At 44.2% G+C, this 15,130-nt stretch overlaps 1 protein-coding gene across 1 annotated transcript in view; it reads right to left on the reverse strand.

The window, feature by feature from the left end:
- ABCA12 (ATP binding cassette subfamily A member 12) overlaps positions 1-15,017 on the reverse strand; it is a 113,019-nt gene extending 98,002 nt beyond the window's left edge. The window contains exons 1-2 of the mRNA XM_026852412.1: positions 15,012-15,017; positions 14,877-14,903 (exon numbers count right to left, since the gene is read on the reverse strand). Coding sequence (XP_026708213.1) covers positions 14,877-14,903; positions 15,012-15,017 — 33 coding nt within the window. The remainder of the gene's footprint in view (positions 1-14,876; positions 14,904-15,011) is intronic.
- Positions 15,018-15,130: the final 113 nt, after the last annotated feature.

Below are 15,130 nucleotides of genomic sequence, written 5' to 3' on the forward strand. Positions count from 1 at the left end.
TTAATGTACTCATACTAGAATGCCCACTTGTAAGGTAGTGGAAATTCAACTTAAAACTGCAATCAGCTCCTTTTTTTTTTGCTGTTTTTCATTCTGAGTTTTCTCTTTGCTTGCAGACTACTTCCTGATCTATTTCCCATGCTGTTACAACTCCTTATGAAGCAGACTACCACCTCAGTCCTGCTCAGGCACATGAAAGAGATGATCTAGAGGAGGGAGGAGCCGTGGCCAATCTCATAAAAGCAGCATCCTACTTGTGCTGCTTTGACAAGACATGAAAGAGTCCCATTCTTCCTGACCATCTTATTAATACTCAAAATCCATCCTCAGAACAAAGCGTTGCTGGTAACATTTCAGCTGTCTGTTTGGCAAGATGCATGTGGGGAGGACATGGAAGAATCTTATGAAGAACAGCACCAAGGCCCATGTGGGACTGTTTCATGCCTGGAAGAGGTCAAGGAAGGTTTCTGGGGGACAGGCTTTGGAGAGGGAATAGAAATCATCCTTTTGAACATTCTGCATCAAAGCTCTCTTGAACATACCACTGTTGCCTCTGGTACTTTTTACTAAGAAACAAAAAGCTTCTGTGACAGCTACCAGCAGTTACAAGAATGGAGCTATGTTACTGCTGGGGAAAAAGTTCTAAGTCTGTAAATGTGTATCTGAATATTTAAACAAGTCTGTTGGGCACTCTTCATAGAGCTCTCCAACAAGCACTCCACACTTGAGCAGGAGTACTGACAGTTTACTGGGAGCAAATCCTGTGTTTTATTCTGAAAGAACACTTGTGATTTGATGCTCTCAGGTATTTCATTTTTCCCCTAATATTCTTTGTGCCAGGATCTAGGGTATAAGTGAAACAACTCTCTTTCCTTAAAGCAAAAATCCATTTTCAGACCTCACAACTGAAAAGAAATGCTGAAAAACATAAACTCTAAAAAGACATGGACATCAGAAAGATAACATAATGCAAAAGATGTTACAATTTTTGAATGGTTTGGAGTAGCAGAACTGAACTTGTGGTTGTCCCTCTGCCCATTGCACATGAGAAATTTGAATCTAAGAGTTATGTTCCCATGATCAGTGAAGAGAAGCACACTAAGCAGCTATCTATCCAGTCAATGCTCCAAATTTGACCACCAAATATTGCAATAAGCTGCTCTCAAACAAGTTACAGATTCAGTATTATTTGAAGAAATAATAAACACCAGCAATTTGGCATACTCTGAGAAAACTGTTATTTTTCTACTGGGCTTTTCACAGCGACCCCAAATACACAAAATTAACCTAATAAGGTATTCATTATGTATCATTTACCAGCTTGTGCGTCAGTCCAGAACGCAAGACCACACCTGACCTTTTAATAGATACATTTTTCTAACAGCCACTTTCTATCAGGCTACACTGTAATGCTGCTTAACATCCTGGTGGCTGACCAAAATATCCCTCCTCCCCTCTAGCACTGAGCATCCTGCTCCACTAATGCTCCACAACTCTTATCACACCTCTTAAATCCTGTTCTGGGATGAAGAGCAGAAGGAGCATTGTGTTTTTCAGAACATCTCTATTGCAGGTGCAGGCTACCAGAAAAGAAAAGAAAAAATAAGAGAAAGATATGAAGCACTGAAACAGTGGCCTACTGCTGCAAGGTGATGACAGGACATGGTTATCTGTGGCAGGTCAGTGTGTGTTGGGATGTCCCATCTGTTATCAAGGCGAGTCTGTCTACGTCAAAGCTCATGGATCAATGTGAAAATGAGACATTCCCCAGGTCAGTGCCCTGACTCTTATACACTGACACAAACAACAGTAGCTGTTAAAATGCTGCCTGTCCTGCCCCTGCACTCCAAGTTACCATCTCTAGCAGAGAACAGCAGAGGCAGCTGTGCTTCTGTGCCAGCACTGCAGCATGCCTGTGGCACCCACCTCCGCTGGCAGCCCATGTACACTAGCCAGCCTGCAAATTAAGAGCTGGGGACACTGGGGTGTGTCTAGCTGCAAGGCTAGTCTTTGGTGGCTGGTCTTGTCAGCAGCTGTCAGTCCTGCAGTCTGACCTGACAGGGCTTCTGTGGTGCCATTCATTAGGTGCAGTTAGTTCAAGTTTTAGCCATACGCCTCAAGACCGTGACAGCTAATCTCAACAGGCAAAAGGGGTTTCCAAACGGACAGTGGAAAACCAGTTGCCTATGAAAGAACTGTCATCATACTGCATCACTGACTCCTGAGTCAGTGCAGTGAAGCATGAAGCGATAACCTAAGTTTTCAACTACCCAGCAGCTCTGAAAATATCAGGGCCCATTCTCAGCTACCATGAGTGCTTGGAGAAGTTCCTTTTTTATGGCTTTGATGTGGAGCTCAAAGCATCTTCCCCACTGTGGGGGAAGAGACAGCTGTCTTGAGCCCAGGGAGAAACTAGTGTCATTAGTGAAGTGATGCTATGAGGTGCTCCCACTACCTGTTTTGAACCCCATGGGCTCCTGCATCCACTTTCTAGGGTCTTCCCTGTCCCTGTGTGTCTGCCTTTAACCTCAGCTGCTATACAAGGTGAGGAGGACCCAGTCAACTAACTCCCAAGTCCTGCTAACTAGCACAGACACATACTGCAAAGAGCAGAGGTGAGTAACCTTCAGATTTCTTCTGCACATATGTGTCCAGGTGCCTGCTCCTATTAGCTGCAGTGGGGATGCAGATACGGTATTTGTTTTAATGTCCATGAGAAACCAGGAACTGTGTAAAAAGGAAAAACAGAGAAGACGCAGAGATTTTTCATCTCCCATTTTCTGAAGTGGCTGAAACAACCTACAGATTGGTGCTGCTGTGCTGTGGCTGAGGGAAACCCTTTTTCAGTTGCTGGTTGTTACAAGGAAGAAAAGTGTGAATGTAAAGACTGGTTTTGTTTTACAATAAACATCAGGCACAGACAACTCAGCTGTGCCAAGTATAGCATGGCTCTAAGCTGCCTTTCACTCTGCACGTACTGAAGAGTTTCAGCCCAAAAGAGTGACTCTCAAACTCTCATAGGAGCACTGGTTGATAAAGTCAGTGTTTGAGACAAACCCCAGAAGCCAAGGGCGCTCTACAACAGAATGACAGGTTAAGTAAGGAAATGAAGGCAAAGGACTCCCAGTGAATATTAACCAGCTCTATCTGTGGCACGTTAAAGACCAACTCACATAGGCTGGGTGATTTTTTAATATGTAAGGTCCTTTCCTTTGGGGTACAGTTTCCTTTTGCTTGAATCAATGATCATTTGTTACATTAATGCAGAAACAGAAACCAGCTACACTGCATTCATGCTCTTTAATTGTCCAGCTGGAGAAATCAATGCTTTTATTGAATTAGCCAGTTGCCACAGCAAGTTTTCTTTGATTTCTAAGGCTCCCATGAATCAATAGGAGTCTGTCATTGCCTCTAAGTGGAGCAAAGTCAGACCCCAAGTCACAGAAGTGGATGAAAACACAAACCTTCCTGCAGAATTCTCGGTGTTAGGTGGATGTGGGACTATTTGGCAATTTGCTGAAAAACTACCTCCAATCACTTCCTCCCCTGCCTCAGCTACGGACCTCAGCTCATAACTCCACGCCTGCCTTATCAATTCTCAGCTCTCACACTCAAGATTCTTCTGTTTTCCTACTTCTCTATCAGCTTTTCCTGTGATGTAGGCAAGATCTGCTGCTGCTGTCTCCATATTGTCTTAGGTGCAGGTGCCCATGTGAGAAACATCTTCCGCTACATGGGCCTGCATCTGATAAATCTAAATGTCTCTCCAGGACTCCCTTCCCCATGCTGTCAGCAATAAGTCATCTTTAATCAAAGTGCTGGTCCAAATATTTTGTATTTGTTTTTCCCAGAAAGGTAATTTTGTTTTTGTATTCCAACCTTCCCATAAAACTGGCCATTTTTTATCAGCACAGCTGGTTGGGAAGCATGAATCATACATAAATTACCACTTTTACTGCATTCCTTCCCTTTGTCAGCCCTTCTGCTGTCAGCTACGTGGGACAGGACCATTATTCTTTACTGTTTAGCAAACACTCTACACATAATGGGTGATACTGTAAATAAATGAAAATAAGACCTGAAATCAAATGGAAGCTGCCTGACAGGACTTTTGCGAAACCATCTAAGCTTTAACAGGTTTTTAATCAGCTGTGCTGCACTGTTACAATGGCTCTGCCTTACTTCTGTGGTATTAGACAGGATCTCAAGGAGATGGCAATGGAAACAGGTCTTTAGCTCTTTTACCCACAGCTCACTTCAGTTGATTAAGAATGATCTGTGCGTTATAGGCTGAGAAGCAACATGTAACTTCTGACTGGCATAAAATGATGGATAGCCCAGCATTTATTGCCTAATAAGAATTTCCTCCTGGAAAATTGGGTGAAGTGATAGACCTTAATGCTAAGGAATGGCAGGCTGCAGGAGATGCCAAAGGGGAAAACTGGTGGGGGAGATTTCAAAAGACAAGCTGGCCCATCGCTAGCGAATGCAGAAGTTCATAAAAATCCTGTGCAAATGAATTTTGATCATGTCATGGAGAAGAGAACAAGGGGGAAAGACAAGGGTCACAAAGACAAGTGCTAATCTGAGCACAACTGAAAATAAGGGGGAAACAGTAAAATGAGTTTAGAGGGCTGTAGTATTTCAGCTACCAGGTGGAAGTAAAAGAAATGAGTAGCAAGACGAAAACAAAACCTGTCACTGCATGACACAGCTCCAACTGGGACATCAAACCAGTCTGAGTAATATTACATGCTATTATTTGTAGGAGAAATAGCAATATTTTCACAGTGCCAACCATGAGAGGCTTGTGGCTGCACATGTGTTTGAAATGGATATTGTTTGTGTAGTATTGCCTACCCCAAACACTCAAAACTTTCAGGTTAGGCTTGGAAACTGTGAAACTAGCTTGAAAATTAATGGGTTTATAAAAACACTCCATACAATCTGAATGTCTGACTTCTAGTTTTCAACCTTCATGCAACTTTCAGTTTTCTGTGGTAACTGGAGCTTCATTATCTAAAACAAACCACCAAGAGTCTCAACATCCTCAGAAAAAAACCTAAACCACTAATGATTGCAAGATCTGCAGTGAAATCATGTGACCAGCAAAAGCCAGCTGCAAACCAAGTAACAACAAGCCTCTGGACAGAGGAGAACGTAAATACTGATGGCAGTGAAAAGGTAAAATCAGAAGAAGAGAAAGGACCGGAAGGAATTAATCTAGTGGTGGCTGGTTCAGATGAGCACAGGTCAGCAACTCTGAGGGACTTTGTTAAGCAGGGTTCTTTCTGCCCAACCTGCAGGGAAGAAAACCGGTAGAACATATTTTGGTGAGCATCTTTCAAGATGGGCTGATTTTGGAGGGAAATGTATATATAGCTACTAGAGATGGGGTGAATCCAGCACATGCACACACAGCAGCCTGACAGCAGGCAGAGCAGCGGCCAGCGCTCCTGCTGCTAGTAAGGCACCAAATGTAGACAGAGCCCACCCTAACGCAGCCCTGCTCATGCCACCCCTGAACACAGAGAGGGTTGCCAGGGAAAACATCAGCAGACCCAGGACCAGCCTCTGACTAGCACCAGCCAGGAAGAACCAGCCACAGCCTTGTGTGAAATCAAGCCTGGCATAGTCGGCAATGTCAGCTGGGACTGCAGAAACTGATGTGCATGCTTTTGTTAATAATGTGGAAATTTCTTACTGGGAATGCAGAATCTACTCCCTACTATAGCCCTGGCTTATTGCTATTGTGTGAAGGTAGAATCTCTTCCAGTTGCAACATTGAAGGTCTGCCACGGAGCTGGAGATCGGACTACAAATGCTGGACTTCACAGAATCAGAATCATCATCAAGGTTGGAAAAGCCCTTGAAAATCCTCCAGTCCAGCCATTAACCTCACACTGACTGTTCCCAACTCCACCAGATCCCTCAGCGCTGGGTCAACCCGACTCTTCAACCCCTCCAGGGATGGGGACTCCCCCCCTGCCCTGGGCAGCCCATTCCAACACCCAACAACCCCTTCTGGGAAGAAATGCTTCCTAAGAGCCAGTCTGACCCTGCCCTGGTGCAGCTTGAGGCCATTCCCTCTTGTCCTGGCGCTTGTTCCTTGGTTCAAGAGACTCATCCCCCCCTCTCTGCATCCTCCATTTAGGGAGTTGTAGAGGGCGATGAGGTCTCCCCTCAGCCTCCTCTTCTCCAGACTAAACCCCCCCACTTCCCTCAGCCGCTCCCATCAGACCTGTGCTCCAGACCCTGCACCAGCTCCGTTGCCCTTCTCTGGACACGCTCGAGTCATTCCATGGCCTTTTTGGAGTGAGGGGCCCAAACCTGAACCCGGTAATCAAGGTGCAGCCTCACCAATGCTGAGTACAGGGGTGAGATCCCTTCCCTGTCCCTGCAAGGGACTTGCCGCAAGCTTGTCATTTATGCCTGCTTCTTTGGGAACACAAGGAACACCATGAAATTCAGCATTCAGTGTCTTCCCTACACCCAAGAGGCTTGGAAGAGCATCTCTTTAGGCTAAAATGTCTCTGAAGAAAAGAGCTGCCCTCTTTCCTGATCAGATGATGCTGATGATCCAGTAAAATTATGAACAGTGGATCAGTAAAGGACTTCGGCAGAGAAATGTCAAAACAATCACAGGATGTGAAGAATTAACCATCATTTCCCAAAACCATAAGATCAGACCTGAGTCTCTAATGTTAATCCAGGAGTAAAAAACATTTCACATGATTCAATCACATCTGTTCTTAACTCTTTGTCTCAGTGTGCACCTTGCTACGGTTTATGGCATCAGTGGGATTTGATGCTGCCTAATACTGGGATTTCAGCCCCTTGCAGGAACTAAATCTATAAAGGAAGAACTCCCCATGTACTATTTAAAGGATTTTTATCTGCCCCATCGTGATTAAACTGCCTCTTGCCTGGAGAAATTGTTCTTCCCCTGTGTGTTTGTTATAATGCTCATGTGTGCTTGTGAGGTGACTTAAACGGACGTGATCAGACCCAAGCATGTCTTTTTCCAGGTTCTGACAAGGTGTGTATTTATGTGAAAAACAGTGTAAATAAAAAAAATCCTACTCTCCAGCTCTCCAGAAAAAGCTAAATGTTGCATATTGTCAGCAAAATTTTACGTTTTGGGAATTCTGTGCCAAGCATGTTTGCTTCTTTTCAACTACATTAAATTAGTCAATAAAACACAGCAAAATAAACTGAAGTGTTACCTTGTCCTTATTAGTCACCCAAGTCTTATAAGACAATGGGATGAGGCCATAACTATGTGATTAATTATATTATCTTTAATTAAAAACTGAGGCTGGAGAAAACATTAGGTGAATTGAAGAACATGGTTGAAAGTCTGTAGCTGTGTTTTTCAGGAAGTCCCACTAAGTTCCCTCTGGCCCTGCTGCCTTGGCTTGAGTACCAGGCTCAGTTTTTACTGCCGAACTCATATGGGGCCAAAATTGTCACCCCCATGCCTCTGTTAAGTTAGCCCAGGAAAAAAGTTCCACAATTAAAGCATGACTGATAGCTCCGGTGACTCCAGAACAAGAGCCACTGAGCAGAGATGGGCACAGAGACACAGTTTCAATGCCCGAGATGTATGGAGACAACTGAAAGCCAGTGTGGAGGACAGGTGCACTACTGCAAAGCCAATGGTAATCCTGCTCTTGCCACAAAAGGGTCAGACCCAGGCACCTTCTTCACTGCTGATCTGCAGGAATCAACAAGCAAGTCAGGACACAGCTTGCATGCTGGCAGGAACCACCAGCATCCGACTGCAGCTCCAGGGTAATTAGTACCTGCCCAGCTCTGCCTAATGAGAAGTGGTGTTTGTAATCCCCATCCTGAAGGCTCCCTGCCTCTCACAGGTGGATTTGCCACATCCACACAGGCTGAGTCTGCACCTACGATTAATGTAACTCAGAACTGCTTGGGGCTTTTCATCAATACATTTCAACTGCACTGCAAATGCGGACGTGTTGTTGCCCTATTTGCATGCAGTGAAACACAACATCCCTCACTTAATTTGCACAGGATTATTGTGCAGGAAACAGAACTTGCATTTCCCAAGTCTTCAGAGATGGGCAAAGCCGCTCAAGTTTTCCTGGGGACCCTGGTTAATAGAATAGTTACATGACTAGATAGCTACACACCTAAATACTATTTGTCTGAAAAATATTATCTGGAAAATAACATTACTTATTCTAGAATCTGGAAACGTTAATTTTAAAGCCTCCCAATCAATTTCAAATACTTGTTTTTTAATGAAAGGCTGAAAAACCTGACTTTGAGGTGAAAAATAAAAGGGTTTAGTTTAATGATGTTTTCTGGGGAATGTTTTCTTCCTTTTCTAGTTATTTGTAGCCACAAAACTTCAGTGAAATGATTTTGAAAAGCTAGAATTTGTCCTGTTTTGAATGCAGGCTCTGAACAAGGAAGGTCAGAACAGAAAGAAGGAGCCAAAACTGATTATGAAGGCAGGGCATACAGGATAACAGCACTTCACAAAGCACAAGAAATTCCTGGGGAATCCAAAGCCATGGAGTTCTGAACACAGAAAAGAAATAACATTTATTTTATTTTTTTTCCTCCACAATTCATTAAAATGTTATCGATGTTTCTAAGGCCAAAATACAGTGACCTGGTCCACTTACTTGTGAGTAAAAACAAAAAGGAAGAAGTGATTTATGAAAATATATTTCACTCTCTCTTTCCTTGGTTTTTGTTTTGGTTTTTTTGTTGTTTTTTTTTTTTGTTAAAATTAGTTTATATGTAAAACCAGCAAGATCTGAGAACGGATGATATTTGCTGCAACTAGGAACACCTTCTATTAGAATAAAAACATCTGCCAGCAAGAGACTGCTCCAAGCCTCCGCTGGCTGTGGCATTGACTGCTGTATGATGCTGGACATGTCTCTCCATATAACTCTGTCTCTTTTTCCATCCTCCTATTTAGCCATGATTTCTATTCAGATCACAAGGTCTTGCGGCAAGACCTGTTTTTATCCTATATCCTAGCTCTCGGGGGTCCGGATCACAGCTTGCTCTAATGTAACAAACATAAATAACCACCTATGACTGTCTTTCCAGGATAGCCTCCTTATGCTCTCTTTGGCAAGCTGCTGTTTTTTCACGCATGCTGCGAACCGGCAGCTCTGCCTGCATTTGCTGTCAGGTCTCCTATGAGCCTGTTAGCAATCTGACAGGGTTTCCTGGGACCCCCAGTGAGCTGGAAATGAACACAGGTTCACAGCATTTGCCCTTTGCTGTAAGCCAGCTCCTGGACATCAGACAGAAAGGTGAGCAGAAAGTTGAATGGAACTGAGTGATGGGGTTTGTGCCCAAACCCTTCAAAGCCAACATGGGCTAGTCTTCCACTCAGGGAAATGACTTTTTCCTCCCTGTCTTAAGTGTCTCTCTTCCCTAGACAAGTGTCTCAGGGACTCCGTGAACCAAGGATGACTGAGGCTGGATTGCTACATAAAATGCCTGCGTTCCTTCTTAATCTGTTGCAGGCTCTCTTGCCAGGCTTCACTGATTTCCAGATGCTTCTTGACAATCAGCCTTGACTCTATTTGCATTGTGTACTAAGAACTCCTTGCTGACTAGTTTTGCTCTGCTTTTTGCTTTTGCTTTGTTTTTTGCTTGTAGATCCCCCACACTGTATAACAGCTGATGCCTGGTGGACAGTAAAACTATGTCACCTATCCCTCCAGGCTTTTGCTGGGAGGCATGAGAGCACCCCACCCAGGGAGCATTTAATCATCTCCCAGATCCTGTCGGAGCAAATTCCAAATATCTGGGGAACCACAACGAATTAACATGCAAATTGAATCTTAAGCCAAGATTCATGTCACTGTCATCTTTATGTATTAGACTGTAGATCATGAAAGGAGTTATGCTCCAGCGGGCTAATTAAGTAAACATGAAGCAAATGAGGGTAGCAAACAAGGACTAGGGTCTAGGAGCCTGGGTTCAAGTACTGGCTGAGGCAGAAAATTCTTGTGTGATGATGGGTAAGTTTGTTAGGGGTGGTTCTGAAATGCACAAACAACAACAGGAGGCCATTAATGGGACCTTGAAATGGACTCCTGTCCTTGTTGAAGTACAGCACAAATTTCCACTTCCCTCGTCATACAGAGCAGTAAGCTAAAACCGAGGAACTGTGAGACAAGTTAAATAAAAGGCTTGAGAACAAAGCTTCTACCCTGCCCTGTGTGTACAGGCTGGGGTCTTCCACAAGATCTTTTCCAGCACTTGACTCAGCCCAAACCTCAGTGCACCCAGGCAGCTCCAGCTGGCTTTGCAGCACACTTCAGCCTCATCCAGGGAAAATGTAGCCAAGAGACGGGGAAACCAGCCAGACTCCCTGTTGAAAAAACAAAGGTGCCATTTCTTACGTAGGCATCTTTGATGGTTCCATCCTGATGCCAGAAGAAAATCATCCCCATTTTAACTGTCCTAGCGCGCTCTAGTGGGAGCCTGCTCCCTGCACAGCTCGGTAGCATCCCTGCACGGCTGCTCACCCAGCAGCAGACTCCGCACCCAAGGAACGACACAAAACTATCCAGTGCCGGTGCCCAAAGAGCTGGGGGCAAAGGGAGATGACTATAAAACCAGATCCACTGAGAAAGGATCAGTGATTTCAGAGTGATTAGAGAAAATATATTTTCTCTAATGAAAAGGTATAAGTTATTTTCATCCTGGTATTATTTGAGGATAATGTTGTTTCTTCGCAACTAAAGAAAAACAAAATAATCCCCAAACATTTCCCTGCCTTTTTTTTTTTTTTTTTTTAATGGGAATTCTTCGTGAGTAACTCAGGAAGGCATGTAAAGAAACTCAAAGTGGATGAGATATTTTTTTTCTAATAAAAAACCTATACTTGCTGTTACACACAGCCCTGTTCAGTCACACCCTTCAAGCACCATCTTCCCCCCATGAGTGCATCCTGTACATCAGTGAGATACCACCTCCACGGCCTCCATCTTGCCCAGCTGAGGCTGCTCTGAGGGCACACAACCTTTCCGTGAGACGCTGCTTTGCCCTTTTCCTTACACATCACAGGCTGCTTCCTCACCCACCGACACAAGGTTTCATGCTCTGGGATTCATTGTCTCACTGCATGGGTGTTTCAGACAATAGAGTAGGCACCAATTTTGCCAGCAGGAGAAACTATTTCTTACCTTTTTATTAGTCTTTCTATGCTTGGATAGGAACAAGCCTCTGTGAGGGAAAGAAAGGGAACATTCAGAAAATAAATTGTTGTTTGGTTTATGCACCTTTGGGTCTCATTCATAACCCAGAGCTTTAGAATAACTCAGGTTGAAATCTGAAATATTTATTCTATAACAAGGAAATTGTTTCTTTCACAGGAAAAGCATTCAACAGTGATATCAAAGGTTTGGGAAAACTGACCACTTACACTGGTGCTTGAACAGGGGATGTAACCTTCAAACCCCAAGTCAAATTGTACACGCAAAGCTCTGTGGAGTCTCTGAACCTTAGCTAATAGGCTAGTCATCATCCCTTCAGCTTCGTGGGACCCCGATCACAGATTTACAAGGCCAGCTGACAGACAGTATGCCAGCCCCACATATGTGATTTAAATGGGACCTCCAAGGAACACAGTAAAACAAAAGCTGCTCCAAGCTGATAAGGGTTGAAAAATAAACTCAAAATGCATCAGAGCTCTTGAGTCTCTCAGTTACCGTGGAGTACTCCCAGCTAGCCTGTTCATCAGCCTAGCTGCTGAAGCTACCCCAGAGATTTGGTAACCGGCGGCAAGTGGCGTGGGCAGCGGGATGCAGCTTTCAAACAAGGTTCAACGGAGCAATACTAAATGGCTCTTTTTCTCCTGGAACATACCAAAAGGCTTCACCCTGCAGTTCTCATGCATCCTTAAAGCAAAAGGCAGATAAACTGAAAGACATAGCACCAACCACTGAGAAACAGCCTGTATTAAATTCCACTCCCATCTCCACTGTTGTATAACATTTGAGACAGGGCATTTGAAGCCTGCTTGAACATGCACCTTCACAAGTACTCAATTCGTGAGTTGAGTACTTTGCATTACTTTGCATTAAGTAATACTTTGCATTAAGTAATCCCACAATATGGAGTGTAGGGCTATATACAAGTGCTTGCAAGACTGTGGTCTCTGTAAGACTGGAGAAACTGAGAAATGTCTGGCAAACAGCATCCTGAAGGAAGACACTGGATACCAGGAACCATGTGGATAATAGCAGTTCCCCTTGTGAATGTAACATCTTTTTCATGTATACTTCCTTGCTTCCCATTTAAGTAACTGTCAGTAAAGAAAGCAGGAGTTTGGGTAGGACAGAGATATATGTATTTGTCTTACATCACACTAAACACCACCATGCTGAGCCACTGCAATCTCAGCTTGAAGGCAGCTCAGAAAGAACACAAAAGAGGCAGGGGCTGTTTGTATGTGAGTAGAGTGTGGGGAAGTATATAAATGTAAGCAGGGCCTGGTTAAGGAAAATAAACTCAATACAATGAAGAATTTCAAAGCTGAAGATTATTTATATGCAGGCTGAGATGCATTTACATGCATGGGGTCAGACAGATCCAGATCAGAGCACTGTTGTAACACTCGCCACCCATGACACTTCATCTCTGAAGCCAGGGTTGCCCCAAGCCAGATCAACCACAGACTTCCACTTTGGTTTCCTACATGTCGGCTGGGTCTTCCTTGGTCCACCAGCTAGCTTGCTGGCTTCCTACCCTAACAAGTTAATACATGGCCAAATTAACCTGTTTTCTCTACACTCCTCTTAGTGTGCTACATGAAAAAAAAACCAAAAACAACAGAGAACAGTCTTACAACAGGGACTCAGAGCCAAGCTAAAAAGCAGTGCTATTACTCCCTACCATCTCAAAAGAAAGGAATCTAGTGTATTGTCCTAACAACACCAAAACCAGGAACGCCATCCCTTTTGTCTGTCTCTATCCAGCTTCATCCTCTTTTACTTCTCCTTATTAACACAGCAGAGTACATTGCTAATTAAGTCTGATTTTTCTTTCTTGGATGTAGGCCCTAGTAAGATTTAGAAATAACCTTAATCTGGTAATTGTAATTCTAGTATTTATCTCTTCCCATGATTTCCAATGTTACTGCATTCTTGGCTCAAGATTAGCTTCTGCAATGCTTTAAAACACCAGGAAAAAACTCCAGTGAGACCTTGTTCCTACGGAAGCTCAGGATATTTGAATATCCTCTAAACACGACCAAAACCAGTTAATTAGTTAAGCTCTATAAAGCAAAACTAAATCTCTGGGGAGGCAGACTGTTTGTTTTCCTGGCATGGCCATCCCCAAACGAGGAGCTCTCTGTCACATCCAAATCCATACACCCCTCTAAGCACACAGCCAGAACGCCCCTTGTCAGACGTCAATCCAAGCGAGGACACGAGGTAAACCCAAACCGCCCTCCTGCCCTGCAAGCCTCTGTGCAAACAGAAACCTCGTCTCATGGGCCAAGGGACAACAAACTGTTGGACAAGCTGAAAAAGCAAATGCCACTATTTACGCTGATAACATCCCTCCGACTGTTTGTCTGCAAGCAGTACTGGCCCTGTCCTCTTGTGCATAGGCTGACCGGGCCACCCGCTCGCATAGAGCTTCTGCAATGTCACAGAACATCCTGCTTCACAAGCAGCATGTGCGCTGTCCTTAGATTCTCAGGCACTGCACCAGAATGTGCAATTGCTCGCCAACATTGGATAAATATGCAGAGCTCTGTCAAATTTTTCATTTTCACATACATTAATCATCCCCAAAGCCCACCTCAGCTGTACAGATCTGTACTCTTTGTACAACTTTTATTCTCTCAAAGGTGTGTATTTTCATAATGACAGTGCTCATGTACCACTTAACAGTATATTTTCATCTGGCCCCAGCCACACTTCTGAACAGTAATTTATTACTGCTTGTCACTAGCTGCTACTAAGAGTAATACATATACTGGGTTTATTTAGTGTGTTTAGTATTTCTCACTCGACTCTTTCTTACACAGGCAATACTGCCCAAGCCCAGAGATTCACAAATCAAAATAGTGAAGTTTCTGGGCCTTCCAGCTGCACTGGTTTTGCAGCTCCCAGCTTTTTGTCTGTGAGATCTAGAAACTTTCATTTATTTATGCTTTTTAAGTGAAAGTAGAGAGCCTAATGCAGTCTGCCTGCTACAGAAGCTGCAAGTGTAGAGTGAATGGCTATGTGGACGATGAAAACATGAGAGAAGTATGCAGGGATGTCTCAGGGGTCTGCCCATGCTGGCTCTATTGCCTAAGGACCTGATTCAAAACCCACAGGCCAGGCCCCCCACCGCCCCAGAGGTAACACGTGTGAGGGATGTGCACACTGGATGAAGAACCAGGTCCTGCTGGACTTGATACCTGCAAAATGTTGGCCATTTTGCTGGGCAACGGTACCCGCTGGGAATGGCAGCGCTGACTGTGTGCTGTGAAGTGACAGGACAGCCATGGAGAGGCCTCGTGCAAACACTGGCTAGGCTGACGGCCAGGGGTTGTGCTGCAAATTAACTGCAGAGCATTCTACCTGCAAAGCAGCTGCTGGCCCACGGCTGCACTTCAGCCCCTCTGGGGTGTACAGGGGCACAGTGGAGATTTTTAGCCAGCAATGTTAAAACAAACCGTTCTGCAAGTGCTACCTGTCGACCACAAGCTAGATGCAAGACAGGAAAAACTTTTGTGAGGAGTTCCAGGAAATTCAGAGGTCGGTAGGGGAAAAAAGCTCTCCCCATTAATACCCTTTACAGAGAAAATTTAAAAAAATAAAGGGAAGAAAAGCATAATTTTACAATTTGCAAGCTTTTTTTTTTTTTACCTCAGACTTGGCAAACAAGTGTTTTGTCTTTGCTCATCGGTAGATTGTAAGCTCTGCGAGAGGATTTTCCACAGATTACATTCCAGTGAGTATTTCTGCAAAAAAATTAGTTGTCCTTATTGCAGGCCCTCTCACTGCCATGAGGTACTGCCCCACCTACACCTCGTTTTTCCCCCGCCTCAGAAGTTGTATTTTCTGTCACTCCAGAGGCCTCAGACAACCCTGCCCCCCGGCCTGACGGTGCTTGGCCCGCC

This window comes from Athene cunicularia (genome assembly GCF_003259725.1).
Source record: "Athene cunicularia isolate RWA chromosome 7 unlocalized genomic scaffold, athCun1 chr7_part1, whole genome shotgun sequence".
Classification (NCBI taxonomy): domain Eukaryota; kingdom Metazoa; phylum Chordata; class Aves; order Strigiformes; family Strigidae; genus Athene; species Athene cunicularia.